This window comes from Pelobates fuscus, chromosome 12 (genome assembly GCF_036172605.1).
Source record: "Pelobates fuscus isolate aPelFus1 chromosome 12, aPelFus1.pri, whole genome shotgun sequence".
Lineage (NCBI taxonomy): Eukaryota > Metazoa > Chordata > Amphibia > Anura > Pelobatidae > Pelobates > Pelobates fuscus.
In genome coordinates, this window is record NC_086328.1 from 61196713 (window position 1) to 61220293 (window position 23581).

General features: G+C 41.8%; 1 protein-coding gene across 1 annotated transcript in view; it reads left to right on the forward strand.

Moving 5' to 3' along the window:
* ACTN3 (actinin alpha 3) overlaps positions 1–20768 on the forward strand; it is a 115573-nt gene extending 94805 nt beyond the window's left edge. The window contains exons 14-21 of the mRNA XM_063437425.1: positions 10492–10632; positions 10853–11035; positions 12117–12251; positions 12341–12520; positions 18207–18353; positions 18461–18526; positions 19014–19172; positions 19657–20768. Of these exons, the coding sequence (XP_063293495.1) occupies positions 10492–10632; positions 10853–11035; positions 12117–12251; positions 12341–12520; positions 18207–18353; positions 18461–18526; positions 19014–19172; positions 19657–19815 (1170 nt within the window). The 3' untranslated portion in view covers positions 19816–20768. The remainder of the gene's footprint in view (positions 1–10491; positions 10633–10852; positions 11036–12116; positions 12252–12340; positions 12521–18206; positions 18354–18460; positions 18527–19013; positions 19173–19656) is intronic.
* The last annotated feature ends 2813 nt before the right edge of the window (positions 20769–23581 follow it).

A 23581-nucleotide genomic window follows, 5' to 3' on the forward strand; every position in this document is an offset into this window, starting at 1 on the left:
GTCCCTGTAGATCAGGGGTCCTCAAACTCCGGCCCCCCAGATGTTGCTGAACTACAACTCCCATGATTCTCTTGCGATCTATGTAATTTAAAGAATCATTGGAGTTGTAGTTCAGCAACATCTGGAGGGCCACAGTTTGAGGACCCCTGCTGAAGATGGTGAAGGTACCATATTTTTCATGGCTTAAATATCAAAATATTAAAACTAATTATGCCTGATATTAACCTCTAATATTGGAGTAAACAAGATGTTCATTCTATAAGAGACATATGATAATTCTAATGTAATATTGTAGAATAATTTAGTACAGAAATGGGATATCCCTAACAGAGAGATATTCAAATATGTGTGTGCCATAAGCTTCTTGAAAGAATATTTACCGTAAAGCGCTGCGGAATAAGTTGGCGCTGTATAAATACCAATGTTATTAAATATAGTTTTGGATAACGAAAAGGAAAGATAATGAGAAAAATGTTCAGTGGCAAAATTGTAAAAGCAGTATCTTCTATAATGAGAACAAAATTTTGTTCAGTTATTCCTCCTGCAGTGAAGAAATGGGAGAAGGACTTAACATATATTTCTGATAAGGATTTGTGTCTTTCTTTTATTAAATAAAATAAAGATTATCCACTGTTTTAATATCCTCAAGACTCAAGTTAAGATCAAAGATGGTAAGATGGTATTTGCTCCCAAGGCTAACTTGCTTTGCAAGGCTAACAAGGCATTTGCCTTGGGCAGCACTTTCCGGGGGCAAAGGGTGTTTAAAAAATGTCACCCCCAAATGCCCTGGCAGATGCACTGTTACCCTTGTGTCTTGGGGGCCTAAGGACTGGCTGGTTCTGTCTGGATCTTATCTGATGTGGAGTCCGGTATGCAGAGATATATGCTCACCCTTGCAAATAAACACAGGCCAAGGAGGTCAGGTAAGAATTCACCTGGCCTCTGAGTCTGTACACAGGGGCTGTGCAGGATATTGCTCCAAGTAGCAGTACAGGCAAGGACACAAGCAGGAGAATCGTTGAGTGTAAGCCAAAAGTCAGAGGGTGCCAGAAGTCAGGATAAACGAGGGTAAGCCAAAGTCAGAGGATGCCAGAGGTCAAGACACACAATAAGAAAAAGCCAAGGTCAGGAGCTGACTTGAGAACACTGGATCACAAACACCAACACAGGCACCAGAGTCAGAGTCAATCAACTTTATACCAGGCTGATTAGGCATATGCTTCAGGTGGACTGAGAGACTGGAGCGGTCACAGGAAAAGTCCTGCCTATCTCCCCCATCCCCACCCCCTCCCCCTCACTGGCAAGCAATCACACCTTTTACATACTTACACAAACATACACTGACAGACAAACTGACACATGCACCAACAGACATACGGACACACACACACACACACACACATATATATTAGGAGGAAAAGGAGGGTTGCACTCAATCACATGATTTAACACAGAGTGCACTGAGCATGGATCAGCAAACCCCATATAATCTGTATACATTGAAAAAAAAAAACTCAGGCACTCACTGTGATATTTTTTCAAGGCAGTTTAATGCAACGTGTCGACCTGAAAACCATGTCTTTATCAAGCTTGATAAGTTTTAAGTTTCTCATTTACACACACATATTCTGACAGACACTTATACACACACACAGTGACATATATGCTGACACAGACATACTGTAACGGATCACCTGGCACCCTGATAGCCCTGATCTGGGTGACCAACATATCCAAAAATCACCCATATCAGTTCAGGGGTTCAAATTTTGTGGAAGTCATAGGTTTTACCGACCGCAGACATGGTCCTATAGCCGAAAATAGTTCCATAGAATCGTGGCTAAGTGCCGCTGGAGGACCGACCGGGAACCGCAAGGTTTTCATGCCGAAAATAGTTCCAGGGCATTCTCGGACCCCTTAAGTCCCCCTTAAGTCTATTCGCGGTTTTCGTCCATGCGAAAAAGATGGCCGCCACCTCATGGTTGTTGATAGGAATTACGGCCACCCAGACGAACACTTAGACCATTGCAGTGGAAATTGCAACAAGGTATCAATTAAGCTTAACAAGCTCCAGGGTGGTCTCCAGTTCGTGCGGCTGTTCGGTAAATGAACCATTATAGTCCCAAATGCACAATCAGAGTCTTTAACCCAAAGTTCCTTACAAGGGCCATAGCCACAGGGCAAAAAGCTGGCAAGTATGCCCTTGCAAGAACCCATGAAGAGGTCCACTCCATTGCTGCCAGATAAGTTCAAAGGCATCCAACTATATGCAGACTTATCCTCTGCAACTCTGGCCAAACGTAAGGCTTTTGGGCATATCAGGAATGCTCTCAGGAAAGAAGGGTTGCTCTACAAATGAGGATTCCCAGACAAACTCATCGTTAGGAGGAACGGCACATAAAAGCTCATATTCACCCCAGAACATGGAGACAACTTCTCGCAGAGTGGAACATCCGGACGGAACCGCAGCATAGAATCGGGGACCGCCAGACTTTAGTCACAATCTCCCAACCGGCTTCTTCATAATTGGAAAACGACAGCAACAGCTAAGGGACTATATTGAAAGTGCACAAAATCTCTATCACAGGCCACTTGGCCAAAGGTTAGCAGCTTCATTGCTCCCACACATAAAGGTTACTGCTAACTGGTTATATGCTTTATTGATTGAGTTGATCTTTGTTGGTTTATGTTTTTGATAATCTTGTTTATCTACAGTACTAAGAGTGATAAGTACTTATATGTTGATGTAAAGGTTACAGAAGAACGTCTAGGTACAGTGGCCCACTACCAGGAGGACACAACATCCTCCACAGAAATCTCACAAAAATCCCTCACCAAAAGACACAGTGCAACACGAAAACTGAGGTGCACCCTACTACAATATGACTTTGTTGACATGTGGCAGGTAGAGATGTCCCGAATAGTTAGCCGGCGAATAGTTCCTGGCAAACATAGCTTGTTCGCTTTCGCCACGGCAGGCGAACATATGCAATGTTCGGTCCGCCCCCTATTCGTCATCATTGAGTAAACTTTGACCCTCTACCTCACAGTCAGCAGACACATTCCAGCCAATCAGCAGCAGACCCTCCCTGCCAGACCCTCCCACCTCCTGGACAGCATCCATTTTAGATTCATTTGGAAGCTGCATTCTTAGTGAGAGGAGGGACAATCGATAGCTAGGCCAGTGTATTCAGTGTTCACTACAGTCCTGAAGGACTCATCTGATCTCTGCTGTAAGGACAGCACCCCAAAAAGCCCTTTTTAGGGCTAGAACATCAGTCTGCTTTATTTTTTTTTCTGTGTAATCTAATTACAGTTGCCTGCCTGCCAGCGTGTGTGTCAGGCTCACAGCGTATACTGTGCCCACTTGCCCAGTGCCACCACTCATATCTGGTGTCACAATAGCTTGCATTTAAAAAAAAAAAAAAATTTTGACGTAATATAATAGCAGTTAGTTTCCTTCACACGTGTGCGTTTCAGGGCCTGCCAGGGCACAGTGTCACACCAGTGCAACTCATATCTGGTGTAACAGTAGTGTACACTAAAACAAAAACTAGAAATTTGACTGTGAAATAATAGCAGTCTGTTTCCTTCACACGTGTGCGTTTCAGGGCCTGCCAGGACACAGTGTCACACCAGTGCAACTCATATCTGGTGTAACAGTAGTGTACATTAAAAACAAAAATACAATTCACACGTGTGCGTTTCAGGGCCTGCCAGGGCACAGTGTCACACCAGTGCAACTCATATCTGGTGTAACAGTAGTGTACATTTAAAAAAAAAATACACTTTTGACTGTAATAGCGTGACTTCAAGCGTGTGTGTCAGGCCTACAGCGTCTACTCTGCCAACTTCTGCCAGTGCACAGTGCCACTCATATCTGTTGTCACAGTAACTTGCACGCATAGTACCACTAATCGAAAAAAAAATGACAGGCAGAGGCAGGCCACCCCGCAGGGGCCGTCGTGGTCGTGGTGCTGTGATTCCCTTTGGCCCTAGAATAATGTCCAGTGTTCAGAAGACACGTACCCTGAACTCGAAAAGTTCTGAGGACATAGTTGACTGGCTAACACAGGACACCCAATCTTCTACAGCTTCCGCTTGACTGTGAAATAATAGCAGTCAGTTTACTTCACACGTGTGCGTTTCAGGGCCTGCCAGTGCAAGTCATATCTGGTGTAACAGTAGTGTACATTTAAAAAAAAAAACACTTTTTTGACTGTGAAATAATAGCAGTCAGTTTCCTTCACGCGTGTGCGTTTCAGGGCTTGCCAGGGCACAGTGTCACTCCAGTGCAACTCATATCTGGTGTAACAGTAGTGTACATTTAAAAAAAAACTAGAAATTTGACAGTGAAATAATAGCAGTCAGTTTCCTTCACACGTGTGCGTTTCAGGGCCTGCCAGGGCACAGTGTCACACCAGTGCAACTCATATCTGGTGTAACAGTAGTGTACATTTAAAAAAAAACTAGAAATTTGACTGTGAAATAATAGCAGTCAGTTTCCTTCACACGTGTGCGTTTCAGGGCCTGTCAGGGCACAGTGTCACACCAGTGCAACTCATATCTGGTGTAACAGTAGTGTATATTAAAACAAAAACTAGAAATTTGACTGGGAAATAATAGCAGCCAGTTTCCTTCACACGTGTGCGTTTCAGGGCCTGCCAGGGCACAGTGTCACACCAGTGCAACTCATATCTGGTGTAACAGTAGTGTACATTTAAAAAAAAATACAATGTTGACTGTAATAGATTGAATAGCAGTTAGTTGTCTGCAAGCGTGTGTGTCAGGCCTACAGCGTCTACTCTGCCAACTTCTGCCAGTGCACAGTGCCACTCATATCTGTTGTCACAGTAGCTTGCACGCATAGTACCACTAATCGGAAAAAAAATGACAGGCAGAGGCAGGCCACCCCGCAGGGGCCGTCGTGGTCGTGGTGCTGTGATTCCATTTGGCCCTAGAATAATGCCAAGTGTTCAGAGGTCACGTACCCTGAACTCGAAAAGTTCTGAGGACATAGTTGACTGGCTAACACAGGACACCCAATCCTCTAGAGCTTCCGCTCGGAACCTTGACGCACCATCCTCCTCCAGCTTAGCTTCGGGCACCTCTCAAGTTACCACTCGCCCGCCTGCCGCCACCACCAACACTAGCACCACAGCCGCTTTACTTGATCTGTCAGAGGAGTTATTTACACATCAGTTGGAAGAAATGAGTGATGCGCAGCTAGTGGCACAGTCAGACAGCATGCATCGGCACCCGGGGTCAGCCAGACAGCACGCCAATCAACGCATGCTGTTGCCACCACCAGAATGCCGTCATTGCAGAGCTCAGCAGTGTGGCATTTTTTGTGTGTCTGCCTCTGACAACAGCGATGCCATTTGCAACCTGTGCCAAAAGAAACTGAGTCGTGGGAAGTCCAACACCCACCTAGGTACAACTGCTTTGCGAAGGCACATGATCGCACATCACAAACGCCTATGGGATCAACACATGAGTACAAGCAGCACACAAACTCAAAGCCGCCATCCTCCTCCTGGTCCAGCATCTTCAGCCACGTCAACCACTGCTGTCCTCCTTGCCCCCTCTCAACCATCCGCCACTCCGTCTCTTGCCTTGAGCAGTTCCTGCTCATCTGTCCACAGTCAGGTGTCTGTCAAGGACATGTTTGAGCATAAGAAGCCCATGTCACAAAGTCACCCCCTTGCCTGGCATCTGACAGCTGGCTTGTCTGAACTCTTAGCCCGCCAGCTTTTACCATACGAGCTGGTGGAGTCTGAGGTGTTCCAACAAATTTTAGCTATTGGGACACCGCAGTGGAAGGTACCCAGCCGAAATTTCTTTGCACAAAAGGCAATCCCCAACCTGTACTCGATTGTGCAAAAGGAAGTAATGGCATGTCTGGCACACAGTGTTGGGGCAAGGGTCCATCTGACCACTGATACCTGGTCTGCAAAGCATGGTCAGGGCAGGTATATCACCTACACTGCGCATTGGGTAAACCTGCTGACGGCTGCCAAGCATGGAATGCGTGGCTCTGCAGAGGAGTTGGTGACACCGCCACGACTTGCAGGCAGGCCTGCTGCCACCTCCTCTACTCCTCCTACTCCATCTTCTTCCATAACCTCCTCGGCTGAGTCCTCTTCTGCTTCTGCGTCTTGCTCCATATCAACGGAACCCCCCCAGCTCCCCAGGTACTATTCCACATCCTGGATACGGCAGTGTCACGCCGTCCTGGGGTTGACTTGCCTGAAAGGTGAGAGTCACACCGGACCAGCACTCCTGTCCGCCCTGAACGCATAGGTGGATCAGTGTCTGACTCCGCACCAACTGGAGATCGGCAAAGTGGTTTGTGACAACGGAAGAAATTTGTTGGCGGCATTGAATTTGGGCAAGTTGACACATGTGCCGTGCATGGCACATGTGTGTAATTTGATCGTGCAATGCTTTGTGCATAAGTACCCAGGCTTACAGGACGTCCTGAAGCAGGCCAGGAAGGTGTGTGGCCATTTCAGGCGTTCCTACACGGCCATGGCGCACTTTTCAGATATCCAGCGGCGAAACAACATGCCAGTGAGGTGCTTGATTTGCGACAGCCCGACAGGTTGGAATTCAACACTCCTAATGTTCGACCGCCTGCTCCAACAAGAAAAAGCCGTTAACGACTATTTGTATGACCGGGGTGCTAGGGCAGCCTCTGCGGAGCTGGGAATTTTTTTGCCACGTTACTGGACGATCATGCACAATGCCTGTAGGCTCATGCGTCCTTTTGAGGAGGTGACAAACCTAGTCAGTCGCACCGAAGGCACCATCAGCGACATCATACCATTTGTTTTCTTCCTGGAGCGTGCCCTGCGAAGAGTGCTGGATCAGGCTGTAGATGAGCGTGAAGAGGAAGAGGAAGAGTTGTGGTCACCATCTGGACCTGCGGTAACGCTGGAAAAGGATTGTGAGGAAGAGGAGTCAGAGGAGGAATGTGGCTTTGAGGAGGAGGAGGAAGACCAACCACAACAGGTATCCCAGGGTGCTCGTTGTCACCTATCTGGTACCCGTGGTGTTGTACGTGGCTGGGGGGAAGAACATACCTTCAGTGAGATCACTGAGGATGAGGAACGGGACATGAGTAGCTCGGCATCCAACCTTGTGCAAATGGGATCTTTCATGCTGTCGTGCCTGTTGAGGGACCCTCGTATAAAAAGGCTGAAGGAGAACGACCTGTACTGGGTGTCCACGCTACTAGACCCCCGGTATAAGCAGAAAGTGCCTGAAATGTTACTGAATTACCGCAAGTCGGAAAGGATGCAGCAGTTCCAACATAAATTAAAAAGTATGCTTTACATAGCATATAAGGGTGATGTCACAGCACAACGGGAATCTAACAGGGGAAGAGGTGAAAGTAATCCTCCTCCTCCCACGACCACGCCGGCAAAGACAGGACGCTTTACAGACGTGTTGTTGATGGAGGACATGCAGAGCTTTTTAAGTCCTACGCATCGCCACAGCCCATTCGGGGTCCACCCTCAGAGAACGACTTGACCGACAGGTAGCAGACTACCTCGCCTTATCTGCAGATATCGACACTCTGAGGAGCGATGAATCCCTTGAGTACTGGGTGTGCAGGCTTGACTTGTGGCCTGAGCTATCCCAATTTGCAATAGAACTTCTGGCCTGCCCCGCTTCAAGTGTCCTGTCAGAAAGGACCTTCAGTGCAGCAGGAGGTATTGTCACTGAGAAGAGAAGTCGCCTAGGTCAAAAAAGTCTAGATTACCTCACCTTTATTAAGATGAATGAGGGATAGATCCCAAAGGGACTGACAGTGGGCGATACATTCGACTAAAAAAGGCCTGATGAGGGGGACGTAACAGGGATTAAACTGATAAAAATAGTACTACTTAACACACCACTCCTATCTGGTTGCACGCGCAGTGCCCCAAATTTGAAGTAGGAGGACCGACCAAGCATCTTTTTCCATCTCCCGGTTCCTAAAATTGATGCCATATACACGTCCCCTGATAGGGGACATAACAGGGATTAAACTGATAAGAATAGTACTACTTAACACACCTTATAATAACGCAGAGAGAGGCAATGCAGAGAGAGGAGTCTGAAGAAGAGGAGTCCGAGGAGGAAGGTGGCATTGAGGAGGTGGATGACCAAACACAGCAGGCGTCCCAGGGGGCTTGTTGTCACCTTTCGGGGACCCTTGGTGTTGTACGTGGCTGGGTGGAGCAAGATACCTTCAATGACATCAGTGAGGACAAGGAACGGGACATGGATAGCTTGGTATCCAACCTTGTGCAAATGGGGAGTTTGCGGTTGTGCAAATGGATTGTTTGCGGTTGTTTGCGGTGCGTTAAACGGGGAGTTTGGTCTGTCACTGTGAAGCGGGCGTAACCCTTACACTACCTGATCGATACAAGATCATACCTGATGTTTTAAAGCACGTTATTCCAAACAATTTAGGAATGTTAGGTGATTTATGCCCTTTATGGATTAAAACCAGACTCTGCATCAACTATGTAATTTTCCATGGGAGTTTTGCCATGGATCCCCCTCCGGCATGCCGCAGTCCAGGTGTTAGTCCCCTTGAAACAACTTTTCCATCACTATTGTGGCCAGAAAGAGTCCCTGTGGGTTTTAAAATTCACCTGCCTATTGAAGTCTATGGCGGTTCGCCGGTTCCCCCATTCGCGAACATTTGCGGAAATTCGTGTTCGCTATTAGCGAACGGAAAATGTTATGTTCGCGACATCGGCAGGTCACCAACCCTACATAGCGGGATTTTATGTTCTAGTCACCAGTGCATTGCTCGTACTCGAGAATAGACTGTTTTTGAGTTCACAACACTTTAATGCATTAAATCCAAAAATATGCACATAGGAGATATCTCGTGGTCTGACCATGTACCCATCACACTGACTATACAAGAAGACTTCCCCAACAAAGGGAAGGGGTCTTGGAGACTCAATGGTTTGCTCTTAACAGACTCTGTAATTGTAGCCCAAATTAGAGAAGACATAAAATCATACTTTTCAACCAACAAGACTGGTGACACAATCAGGGAGTGCCAATGGCAGGCATAAAAAGCAGTCGTAAAGGGTCTTTCCATTAAACATGCCAGCTACAAAAAAAAAAACTAAGAATTCTGGAATATGCAAATATCCTAAACCGGTTGAAAGACATAACACACACTAACAGACTAAATCCTTCCCCAGCGAACAAACAAGAAATAACTTGTTTACAGTCTAGTTTGAGAGACCTAGAATGGATGAAAACTACATATCTCCTCAATCGAGTTAAACACAAATTATTTGCCAATGGAAATAGGGCAGGGAAAATACAGGCTCAAGCTACCACGACCAAAACAGCTTAACTACAAACAAAAGATAATAAAAAAGATCAGTTTAAAGGGATTCTCCAGTGCCAGGAAAACATATTAGTTTTCCTGGCACTGCAAGAACCTGTAGTGTCCCTTTCCCTCCCACCACCCATCCCAAGTTGCTGAAGGGGTTAAAACCCCTTCATTGACTTACTGGAGTGCAACGCCGATGTCCCTCGGTGCTGGTCAGGCTCCGCCTACTCTCCGTCTACTCAGCCGCGCACGCGCATTAGACCTCCACATAGAAAAGCATTATTTAATGCTTTCCTATGGGGATTTCGCCGATGCTGGAGGTCCTCACATAGCGTAAGGACATCCAGCATTGCTTAAAACACTTTTCGTGTTCTATGAACACGGAAGTCCCACTGCTGGCTGTCTGATAGAGAGCCACTAAAGGAGGACTTAACCCTGCAAGGTAAATATTGCAGTTTATGAAAACTGCAATAATTACACTTGCAGGGTTAAGGGTAGTGGGAGTTGGCACCCAGACCACTCCAATGGGTAGAAGTAGTCTGGGTGCCTGGAGTATCCCTTTAAGAATCAACTATTATTTCAGTTGGGTATGGAAAATGGCATTAACCTTAGTAGCAACTTCAGAACTCTGGCTATATACACTAGACTCATAAATAAGATCAATACTTTACTTTAATAAGTTCCTTCACATTCAACATTCCAGTGATAATATGTTCTTATGAGATTTAGATTCTATATATATCAGCAGAATAATTCGACATAGAAACATAGAATGTGACGGCAGATAAGAACCATTCGGCCCATCTAGTCTGCCCAATTGTATCTGACATAAATTATGGGTTGTCTTGGTCTGTTCTACTCGTGTTGTCATAAATTAGTGTTATATTTGTTCTTATATATTTTTATTATGTATTTTATACTATGTTTGTTATACATTTTCTCAATAAAATATGAATAAAATAGTGTGTTATTAAACACTGACTGTTGTACAAATTAAAAAAAACCATGCAAAAAATCTCTTTCGTTGTCAAATCTATATTTGCAATTATTAAAAGTAAAAATAAGAGCAGTATTTACAATGCTAAATAATTTGTAACAATATAATAAGAGTCATTGTATGTTATTTTGTGCTCTTTCAGCGCGTAGAAAAGCTCCTGGAGACCATTGACCAGTTGTATCTTGAGTTTGCGAAGAGAGCAGCTCCTTTCAATAACTGGATGGATGGGGCCACTGAGGATCTGCAGGATATGTTCATTGTACATAGCATTGAGGAGATCCAGGTACACAGACACAAACACAGAAAAACGGAAAAAACAGATTATTACTCTGTATTTTGGTAGGACATCTTACTAAAGTTTTATAATGGGATTCACTCATACAGAAGACAAAAGAAAGTGTTTTTTGTCAGCAAATTCATTACTTTATCTTGGTCACTTATTATATACTAAATATTGACTCTGCTGCCCATTTAGTCATCTTGCTATCTCACTTGTTTTACAGAGTCTCATTACAGCACATGAGCAATTTAAAGCCACTCTTCCAGAAGCTGACAAAGAGAAGATGTCCATTTTGGGAATCCAGGCTGAGATCCAGAAAATTGCCCAGACTTATGGAATTAAACTTTCCGGTATCAATCCATACACCAATCTCACCCACCTTGATATTGCTAATAAGTGGGAGACTGTAAGTAAATTCAAATCATCAATAGGTACACATGGGTTTTGTGAACTAACATTAATTACAAGTTACTAGTATCACCCTCATATTGTATCTGAAACACAGAAGGAAAGTTACCATGGCTGTAGAAGTTCAAGATGCATGTTCACTACTAGAATGATACTACTGTGATGCCCAAATCTTTACGAAAAATAAAAACATCATGTTTGTATTAGACATAGGAACCCCTATTAATGTGGTCCCTTTCTAGATAACAGACGGAGATCATAAGGAATTATAGCAGCATGCACTGAATTATAGCAGCATGCACAGAATGGTTCTTTGGTCACATTATTTCCTGCAACTCATTCACACTCCTTTTGATTAGCTGACAAATTATTCTTCAGATAAGTGTTTTTTTATGCATACTAGAAAATGTCTAACAGCTAAGGTTTTCTTTATTTAACTTAATTTTGGTTTATTTAAAAGAAGGTAACACTAATTTAAATTGACGGACAATTATTGCAACAAAACAATATTGTACACTAAGAGATGTAAGCAATTCAAACTAGGCATAAACCTTTATCTTTTATGAGTGTCCTAGGATTGTGATTAATGTTTTCATATTTGAATATCTACTTCTATATTATCTAAGTTTAAAGTAGAATGATTTAACATAAAACCATATCATTTTCATATGATTCCCTTGTTTCATATGCAAAAAATATTGTCTAACATTAGTGGTTATTTCTATTTTATTTTATATGCTTCTTGTACAAAGATGATTTTTTGCTTACAGACACGTGATGTCCTATACTAGCCCCTCTGTGTTATTACACTGCTTTTTCATGAATTATTATATTAATAATAATAATAATAATAATAATAATAAAAATAAGAGTACACATGCAAATTTCCAATAGTTTGTATTAAGAAGCAGTGTGAAATAGATGGAAAAACTAGCTATAGTAATAGCTGTTGAAATAGGATATACTTGATACTTGATAGACACAGTGATATATTAAGAATTCTTATTGGATGCTAACATTCTCTGGGAACTTGTTGTCCCTTGCATTATGAAACAGTTTTGCATTATCTACTCCATCAGGTGAAGCAACTGGTTCCCCACAGAGACCAAACATTGCAAGAGGAACTTGCTCGCCAGCAGGCTAATGAGCGCCTGCGCCGCCAGTTTGCTGCACAAGCCAATGTTATTGGACCCTGGATCCAGACAAAGATGGAGGTATTTCTGAAACTAATTTAGTGAAATATGTATTAAAAAGATTAGTGTTTACCAAATCATGTTTAATAAACAATATTTCATTTTTTCAGGAAATTGGCCGTATTTCTGTAGACATTAGCAGTTCACTGGAAGATCAAATGAACCATCTCAAACAGTATGAGCAGAACATTATTTCCTACAAATCCAACATTGATAAACTGGAAGGAGACCACCAACTCATTCAAGAATCTTTGATTTTTGACAACAAGCACACCAGCTACAGCATGGAGGTATCCTTCTTATTAACTAATGGATTATTGTTAATCATACTTCCAGAAATTAATAATAACTGGGGGCTTGTTTCCAAATTTGCTGGTAATTACCTGCCATAAGCTGTAGATATTGGCATCTATATTCATATTGCCATGAATTTTTCATCCCTGTCACTATTTACCAGCCTACCACTAGCAATGTCTTTCACAACGGCTTGCAATCACCACATAGAGATTATCTTTGTGAAAAATTTAAAAAAGTTAAAAGAAAAATCAATTAACATAGTAACTTTAACCAGGACAAAGTTAACCCTATCTATGCTACAGCAGAGGGGACTCTTCCACTTCTTGTGGTTTTAGATCTTGTTTTCTTCCCTGCACTTAGTTATCAACATCTCTCTCGGAATGAGCACACAATCTTATATTTTAGCATCCACAAATTATATGTGGATAGCCAAGGTGTAGTTCGTTAGTGTTTCTGTGATTGTGTTTCGCGCCAAGTGCTATCTTCTGTGATCTATTGGTGTGTCTAAGTTTTTTTTCTTTTTCTGCTTATTTCCATTTTTTCTTTCTACTCTTTTGCTTTTTTTTTTTGCAGAGGAGGTGTGAGGGTGCAAGGTAAAAGGAGAAGGAAGATATGTATAAAAATATAATGATAAAGGAGGGGAGGTTCCCTTTACTAGATGATGTACTGAACAGTACATGTGTTCGAATCTTGAATGCCTATGGACCCAGTTAGATTTGATTCATTGTTTTAAACAGGCCTACGCTGCTTTCTGTTAGTGGGTGGAGATTTTAATATAATTTTATATTTTCACTGGGATTGCTCATCTTCTGGTGCTATTCGATCACCACACCTCAACTCGATTTGATTCAATGCTTTCCTATGAAGGTATAATGCTCGTGCAGAAATCATTTGCAGAACAACTTTACTGTGGTTTGGTTGCATCAGGGTTAATACTTTACTACAAGTCAGCCCAGTTTGCACAGGCAATGACATGGAATTCACAAAGGTTATCTGTATGTTGGGTAGAAATTTAAAAATGCATTTTGTACACCTTTGATATCTGCACTACTCAACTTTGAGTAAAAAGATTTAGAGAACCATGTACTGCATATACTTACGGTCATTAGTGCAGATTTGCCTACAGAGATGGACTGACGATTCACAACTTCTTGATGACACAAGTAGTAGGCAATCCTAATTTTAATAAGCAATGAATAGAAAAAATGCTTTTGTAAGGTGATTTTCTCAATATCAGGACCTCGCTCCCACATTCAACCACCTCACCCTCCCACACCGCGTCTCTCTCACTCCACAAGGATGCCGTGTTGGAGCTTGATCCCCCAGGCAGTGCGGTCGGTTCAATCACCCACGCGACCGCTCACATTCATGCGAGCAGCACCTCTGTTCGCACGAACGCCAATTACCCGAAACAGAAGGCAGAACTCCATGCGTACGAACGCCACCTTTGTTCTTGCGAGTGCTACTCACCTATACTGCAAACAGAACTCCGTTCATACGAACGCCGGCTCCCAAACACAGCAAGAACAGAAGTATGTTCATGAGAACGCTGCTGCTACCATGTGCGATCACACAGTATGAAGAACCGACACAGAGTCTTTTAACCCCTTAAGGACCAAACTTCTGGAATAAAAGGGAATCATGACATGTCACACATGTCATGTGTCCTTAAGGGGTTAAAGGTACAGGAGGTGGAGACCAGGGTGGAACCTCAAATAACAAGACCACCCACTTCCCTAATTTAAGTCACACACACCCTTTACTCTTCGCTCAGTTGTACTGTGCTCCTGATTGTGTAAAGACATTCAGAGCATGTCCTGTGCATCCTGATTCTGATCCTGATTTTGACCCTTGCCTGTATCATCGCTTCTAAACCTGTGCCGCCTGTCCTGATCTCTGGCTTCCCCAACTACTCTCTTTGTCTGATCCCCTTTGTACTGTGCACCTGGTCCATTGCTTTCCGCACTACTCTGCATCTTGGGCTCCGTCTACTAAACTATGAACCAGACACTCAATCTCTGTCAATGACCGGTGATAAAATACAACTTCAATGAAAATACAACTTCAATGAAGAGAAATTAGGCATGCAAACTGGAGAATCAGAGAACCTTAATTATGGTATATATGGAGTACTGGGGAAGCTGCTGTAATGTAAATCGGGAATCATCTTTAACTCACTTTGTTTGTACTTATAAATATAATAGCCAAGTGAAGTCTGGCTATTAAATATAATAGCCAGGTGAAGAGTATATGTTCTGCTACAAAATCCAAATAGGGATGGAAAGTTGTCTTTTCAGACCTGGTCAGAGCAATTCTTGGAGATGATTCCTAGAGGGAAATCTTTGAAAATTGTCACAGATTATCAGTTTAAACAGTTATTAAAGAAAATGGATACAACGTTATTTTGGGATGGTACCTAAATCATGTGAGACTTGTGGTCATAGAGGCACACATGTGTGGAGGCTGTGGTTTGTATGAAAGCACTTTTGAACTGACTTTCAGATCTCTCCTTGAGGCCTATTTGTTGATTGACCTATCTATTTGGTGTACAATAAACTGCATGACTCTCCATCCCAGCGTTAATGTTATGCCACAAAATTTGTAATGCATTCCTAATTTGTGTTGTCCACAGATGGAAGAAGCAAGTTCAGGTTGTTCAGGTTCATGTTATTGAGAAAAAATTATTTTGTGTATTGTGGCAAACGTGCCTATGCCACGAGCTCCTAGAGGACTATGGGCCGTATTTAAAGAGCCTGTTCGGGAGTTAAAGCTCCCCAACCACCATTAGCAACTTTCACCTGTGTGCCCCTGGTTCGGCACTTTCCCTTCATTTAAATGGAGGCTGAGACTGCCTGAGATTAAGGGGCACAAACGTTATCTAAAAGCCAGCCAGAGCACCTTATATTTTGGATGCAGGAGCTTCCGAAACTTGACCGGACAAAGCACTAAACGCCCTGGAACGGTTTTGGACAATAGACCTCGTGTGCGGCCGGTCAGAACTTTAACATGGTGGCATTTCCCCTACCCTGCATGGATCTATTGGGAATGTATTAATGTATGTATTCAGTTATTTGATGTTTTTATGATGTTTTGGGGTATTTTTATGTTTGCCTCCCTGTTCCTGGGAGATAATTAGCTTACAAGTCTTTAACGCAATTATCCCAAGTACAGAGATTTATGGGAGGACCTTGTCTTGCATTGGATGGAGACCCCATTCTGGGGGCTGTGTATAATAGCAGGCAACTTGGCCATAATAAACCAGTTCCTTCACACCGTTCACTCAGTCTCGACTAGTGTTTAGGTGTGCCATCTAAACAGCTATACTCTCTGCAGGAGAGCTTTATTCACTAGAATATGAATCCAAGACCCTGTTCCAGGGTAAGAAGCGATTTTTTGGGGGGTTTTAATTTCTTGTTTTAATTGCAAAGTACTGATCGTAATATCTTCTTTTATATTTCTAGAAATTGTTTCCAAGTAGTTGGTCAATATCTCTTCTGTTAGAGTGTTATATCCCTGGGCTTCCCGAGGGGGGATTAAGTTTTTGGGGAGTTACTACATCACCATTTTCTGAATACATTTGAGATTTATTTTGGAAAGGAGAAAAAAAAGCCAGATACTCTTTTCTCTGGTTGTAGTTCTTTTTTGTCTCTTTTCCTCTTGTCCTCCTGTACTTTTTTTGAGGCCATCTTTTCTTTTTAAGCAGCACAGCACTAGATATTTATATTTATTTGTATATAGTTACTGCAAATCTGTCTGTTTCTTTCCTTTTTTTCCTGTTATTGCTTAACGAAGCATTAATTAGTTGCCTTAATACACTGATCTTTAATGGATGGCCTCCGTTTAGTTAGGAAATTTATATAAATGTATGTAAATCTTGTAGGTCTATAGAGAGCTTATATTCCTTAGCACCCCCCTAGGAGTTAATACTGAGTCCTGCGTGTTTAAGAGAGTAGGATATGCAAGCTATTCAGCTGTCTGCGGAGCTGTTAATACTCCTTGCTCATTAGCAACAAAACAAAAAATGATTACTAGTATTCCAGAAAAAAAATTACCAGTATTCTTATGGAGTTTGCCTCCTTTTATTTATAATTAGTATTGGTTATTGCTGGTCTGCCGATGCTCCTTAATTTTCCTTTTCCTTTTTTTTTTTCTCTTTTTCTTTACTGAGCCCTCTACTTTGTTAAAGCCAGTGCCAGAGGCTAAATACAGATATCATAGACTTATTGCAGTAATAGGTTGTACTTATCTTTTCCTGTTTGCAAAATTACCTTTCCAACCAGTCTTTTTCCTTCCCAGCTCCTCCACGTATCCCCCTCGCATTTTTAGTAAGTGTAAGTGTTCACAGGATTAGACTTCAGTTCTTTCTCCACAGTAGCTTACGATACCCAGGAACCGATCCAAGGACCGCTAGCTTGATCCTCTCCAAGATTCTTACGGTGTCTGGGCTGATTGTTTTTTTCTCTCCGAGAATTTCTTCCATTACCTAAATTGACGGCGTTCCTCGTGTACCACCACGATGATCATAAGCCTCGCCACCTCATAGCCCCGCCTCCCACGTCAACGTGAGCTATGTCATACATCCCCGTACATATTTGTTTGTCATTCTTAATGTTGACCAGGTTAAGTTTGACCCTGTTGTTTCTTTTACTTTTATTATACCACACTGGCAAGCCTCCGATGTCAACACAATGTTTATTGTTAAACACCTACCTTATATATCTAGGGCCTCCTTTTGTGGTACTTTAAGCAGATTGTTAATCCCTAGCTTGTCTACTATTGCCTAGTTCACAAAGCAATACCAACACTTAGTTTAGCTCAATTTATCTCATTAACAAAAAAATGTGCAATGTTTTCGATGCCACATAACTGTAATACTATGTCTACGGATCAGTTTGCACCAGCTGTTGAGGCAGTGCAAACCTGCTTGTTTGACCTATGCACCGATAAAATAAAGAATTAAAAATAAAAAAATAAACTGCAGCCTTCAGACACACAATCTGAAATGTCTGGAGTGTGACCTTTAAAGGTTCCCATTACACTCTATAGGGGGGATTAAAAAGAATGCCTGTAATTCTCTTTTGCTATGGTGAAATTTTGCAATTGGGACACAGATGTTACTCACTAAGGTTAGCAAAAGTTACTTTAGTGAGTAACAGCTGGTGGTTAAACATGATTTACAACACTGGAAAGGAGCCCTGAGTATTAAGAGCCTGTAGAATAGATCCTTATTATATATTCAAAAATGTGATCTGTACACATCTCCCATGAATTGATAAAGTAATATTTAGACAAGCAACTTGATTGAGGTTTGAAATTATACAGAAACACTGTTTAAATATTTACATATATATGTTAAGGTTTCAAATTATTGCAATAAGCGTATAGTAACTTATGTTGATACCCATTCTTTAGTAAAAATGTCAGGCAGCATTGAAGGAGTGGATGGGACAGATAGTATTAAATGCACCTGTATAACCCCGGACTGGTGGTGTTTTATTCACATAACTTTGCTTGCAACATGTGTGCAGTAATCATTCAGTAGATGAGATGTAATTTAACGTGTTATTGATTATGTTAGTTTGTAACCATATGGAATGTTAAAATATTCCATCCATATCATTGTTTGCATGATCATCATTACTTGCACGTCCTTCAAGAACCACTTATTTTGTCCCTCAGCATGTTCGTGTAGGATGGGAGCAACTCCTCACTACTATTGCTAGAACCATCAATGAAGTGGAGAACCAGATTTTGACTCGTGATGCCAAGGGCATCAGCCAAGAACAGATGAATGAGTTCCGTGCATCGTTTAACCACTTTGATAGGGTGAGAAAAGTCCTGAAAAAAAACAAAAAACACAACTGTCACCATTTATAGAAACAATCAGATAACATATTAAAATGTTTGTATCATTTTATTATAACAACTTACAGAAGAGGAATGGCATGATGGACCCAGATGACTTCAGAGCTTGCCTTATCTCCATGGGATATGATCTGGTAAGACACCGTATGTTCACATAATAATGTAAAATAAAAAACTATTACAAATCCTTATATAGAGTGTTATAAAATGATGTCATTAAGTAAGATTCTAAAAACACTTAGTGCATGTCATTTAAGAACAAAATAGATAAATGGTGGGTAAACATTTTATTTGAATTTAGGAACAGATTTAACTGAAAATACAGTATAAATTGGGTTAATTCTGCCCATTCATATTTATTACAGCCTTTTCATGAATGTTTTGCTTGCACTCCTATGTTTTACTTTATATTCCTCTTTTGACTCTAATTATCTTATACTTTATATCTTCACTTTAGCTGTGTTTATGTGGTTCTTTAATATCATTTGAATCTATACATATTCAAATAATATATATATGTATATATATATATATATATACACACACACACACACATACACATATATATACATACACACACACACACTATTTAATTTACAAACTCTTTCTCTATTTCTTTAGGGTGAAGTGGAATTTGCCAGGATTATGACTTTGGTTGATGCCAACAATACAGGTGTTGTGACCTTCCAGGCCTTTATTGACTTTATGACCCGAGAGACAGCAGAAACTGACACAGCTGAGCAGGTCATGGCTTCATTTAAAATACTGGCTTCAGACAAGGTCAGAGACTCTACAGTAAATTAGAACATTTCTGAAAATATGAAAATTTCAATGTCCTTAGCAACATCCCAAATTCATGTTAAATATTAATATATAATACTATAGTACAAATACATCTCTCTAGAATTATGTATGAACCAGTAACTAGATTTGTAAATGTTTCTCAATTAAATCTAAAACAATATATTAAAATAGAAATATAATTTAGTCCAGGATTAACTCTAAAGAGACAAGTATTTCTTCTACTTTGAACCTGACCTGGATGAAATAATGGCAGCGGACTGGTTCAGAAATGCTCACACTGCATTTGGTGCTATAATTTATAATATGGTGGGTTAGTTCATAAAGCTAAAATGCATGTTAATTAATGTAGAACACCACAATAAAAAATCTGTAATATCTGTACAGGTGTGTAATATATGTCCAAGTACATTTTGAAAGTTTTGACAACAATATTGATCTATTTTCACTTTTCTGTTTTTAGGGCTACATCACAATTGATGAACTCCGCAGAGAACTGCCTCCTGAACAGGCTGAATATTGCATCAGTCGCATGACAAAATATATGGGTGCAGATGCAGTGTCGGGTGCCTTGGATTACATTTCATTCTCTAGTGCTCTCTATGGGGAGAGCGACCTGTAATTAAAATTAAAAAAAAAGCATCTTTACCTGTAACTCATTACTATCCCCAAGCTCTACTATTGCCTAGTTCGCAGCTACCTTTCCCTGTACCTAGAAATTGTATCCCTTCAAAGGAAAAACATTTTTTTTTTCGAAATGTAGAATTATGTGTCAAATGTATATATACACTTTGTTTATTCATCTCAGTGGGCTGTTATGGAGGCACTATTCTCAAACAAATGATAAATCAGGGAAAGACATCTCGTGGAAGTGATTTGGTGGTGATGACTCTGAATTAAAGTCAATAAGATGGAATGTTTCTGGAGGTTAGGACAAGGTCATATTGGAATTCTGAAACATAGAAAAACTCATGTGTAATGCCTTTTTATTATTAACACATTATGAATGCATTGTGAATTGCTTGATTTTTTTAAAGTAATGAAATGTTGCTCATTCAGCATTATTCTAATGACACATAAAGAGGCATTCACATTAGATTTGTGGCATTGGCCTCCCTTGATTCCAGGTGCTATCAATGTTTAATGACAAAATAGCCATTTGACATTATTGTCTTTTCTCTGGAACTAAGCAACTTCAGTCCTTGATTTCCCTGTGCTCTGCCAAGATAGCTGTATTACAGTTTACAAGTGGTTGTAAGAAATTAATTCTGGATCAATAAATCTATTTGATTCTCACAGAAACATTTCATGTAAAGTATGCATCAGAGGCTCCATGTCTGAATTACATTCATTCAAGTGTATATATACATTTTGTGGATATTGCCATATTTAAATAAAGACTGGTTTATCATTTCACATTACCCACACCAGTAAAATATAATAATCTTTTTAACGTATTCTCCTTCATACAAAGGCACAAGTGGAAAATGGGATTGCAATCAAGTGACATTGTCATTGAACCATCTGCTTTGTTAACATCAACTAATTGACAATAAAATATTTCTCTTAATGCCACTAGATGTCATATTATGGCTCAGATGCTGCTTTGTTATGTACAAGCTTGTGAACTGAATTTTATTCTCTGAGCTACTCTTAGGAAAGTTTATATTAAGATAAGTGTAATTATGAAATTATGTGAATTAGTTAATACTAGTTAATGTAATAGTTATATTAATCTGTGAGAATATCATCTCAAAGTGAGCTGCAAAAATACATGTGTATAAAGTTATGAGGTAGGTGTGATTTTAAATTTAAAATCAAAATAAAACAAATACATTATATGAATATATCTTTATTAAGTTTATATTTTAGATGGATTAGTTTCACATATTACCTGTTCTAACAGCTGCACAGAAATAACTTATCACAGGTAGGGCAAGGTAAACAACAAAGACCCATGAGTAATTAATACATTTGGGTTTACCTACTGTAGTGGAGCTGCAATGTTAAATCCCAATATCTCCGCTGGTACAGAAAGTAATCCAAGTGAAGCGCTGGAAATGAAGGAAATATCCCAAATCCCCCAGTAACCGGACGAAACACAGTTCTGGGAGTCAACTGACGATTTTATTAACAGCTCCAGTATTTATGTGGTTCCCCATGGGGAACTGAATATACAGGGCATTTCTCCCACCATGCACTGCTGTACGAGAGGGATACTCCCACTAGAATATCCTGTTAAGTGGATTATCCCTCCGTATAGCAGAACCGGCTTTTTACACAAAAATCTATAACTTTAACATTATTCGTATGATTATACCGAATGACCGTTCGGTAGATAGCTGGGGTCTGAATGCACACTTTGTGAAAGTACCGCTCAGATCCCAGCATAAATAACCGAACGCGCACAAAACACACTTTATTATACATTCATCTTAAAAGTACCGAATAATTGAAAATAAAATACCGAAAGACCGGTGCTCCCAAACGGCCTGGAAGTCTAGTGGTGTTCGCGCCGTCGAGTAGCCGATTTTAGTTCCAGGCAGTCGATGACCAAACACCGCTGGGCTAACAAAGGATCCAAGATGGCCAACCGCTGCGTGGTCGGTAGCCGAACGACGGCCACCCGGGAAAGCAATTAACCGCCGATTGCTACAATGTTGCAATCGGTTAATGGGAGCCACACGACCCTCTGTGTGTGGGCTCCCATTCGGTACTTTATTCGTTTCACGAACAGTGTGTAAAGTCACTTTCGTGAAACTACCATATGAATGCTAGCGGCTTTCGGCCGCTAGCATACGAATGCTCTCTATTACAGATATATATATACGAATACATACATAAACAGAATTAAGGCAGCATTTCTAAGACAACCTTCAGACTTTAAACAGTACAACCTAAAGTGGCTAGGTTTGCCACAATGCTCCCCCAGAATCAAGCCGGCATACACAGTCTGATCCCAACGGATCGGCTTGGGGATGTCCGGTGGAGTACTCATAGATCACTTTTCAAGTTCAGTTTGTCTGGATAACCCGTCGGCGTTACCATTTTGCTTCTCTGGGCGGTAATGAATAGTAAAGTCAAAAGGCTGCAGCGCCAAACTCCAGCGCAGCAGACTAGCATTGTCCCCAGCCACACGGTTCAGCCACACCAACGGGTTGTGATCTCTGAGTAAGGAGAAAGGTTGTCCACATAAATAAGGCTGTAGCTTTTTGAGGGCCCACACCACGGCCAGGCATTCTATCTCAATGGCGGCGTAGCTTACTTCACGGGGCAATAACTTTCGACTTAAGTAAGCTACGGGATGTTCTCCGCCATCTGCTCCAACTTGGCCCAGCACTGCTCCCAATCCAAACATTGAAGTGTCTGTGTGGACAAGAAATCGTTTATTTGGATCAGGAGCAGCAAGTACAGGTGCATTGGTTAAAGCAGTCCTGAGTTGCTGAAATGCCTGATCACACTCTGGGGCCCAGATGACCTGTCGAGGAAGATTTTTGCGGGTCAAGTCAGTCAGGGGTTTGGCCAGGGCACTGTAATTGGGTACGAACTTCCGGTAGTACCCTGCGGTACCCAGGAAGGCTAACATTTGGGTTTTTGTCCGGGGGGGTTGGCCACTTAGCTACCGCCTCTATTTTGGCTGGTTCCAGTTTTTGCTGCCCACTCCCTACTCTGTGCCTAAGGTACTGCACCTCTGCCATCCCTATATGACACTTGCTGGGTTTTAGCGTCAACCCTGCCTCTCCAATACGGTCAATGACCGCTCCAATATGTCGCAGTTGGTCGGACCACGTCTGGCTGTATATGGCGATATCGTCCACATGCATACTCCTGGAACCCGTCCAGTAGCCGATCTACCATCCTTTGATGGTAGCCGGAGCGTTTTTCATCCCGAATGGCATGACTCGAAACTGGTACAGGCCAAACGGGGTGACAAACGCCGACTTGGGGATTTCATCTTCGGGTAAAGGAATCTACCAGTACCCTTTGCATAAGTCTGTCGTAGTGAGGTACTGGCCTCGTGCCATCTTATCTAGCAGCTCGTCTATCCGGGGCATCGGGTAGGCATCAGACACTGTTTTGTCATTTAGCCTCTGGTAGTCAACACAGAATCGTGTTGTGCTATCCTTCTTGGGTACCAGCACTAGTGGCGATGCCCAGGGGCTATCAGAATGTTCAATAACCCTGCTTCAGGGATACGATATGGGGTCTGCCGCATAGGTAGCTGTCCTGGGGTCTCTACCCGGTGAGTGGCTAGCGGGGTGTACCCAGGTAAATTGGAGAAAGTGGCTCCCTTAGCCGTGATTAACTCCTGTACCTGGGCACGCTCCTGGGGGCTTAGCCACTCCCCCAGCTGAACACCCGTGGAGGGCTCTGCCTGATCTTCTCAC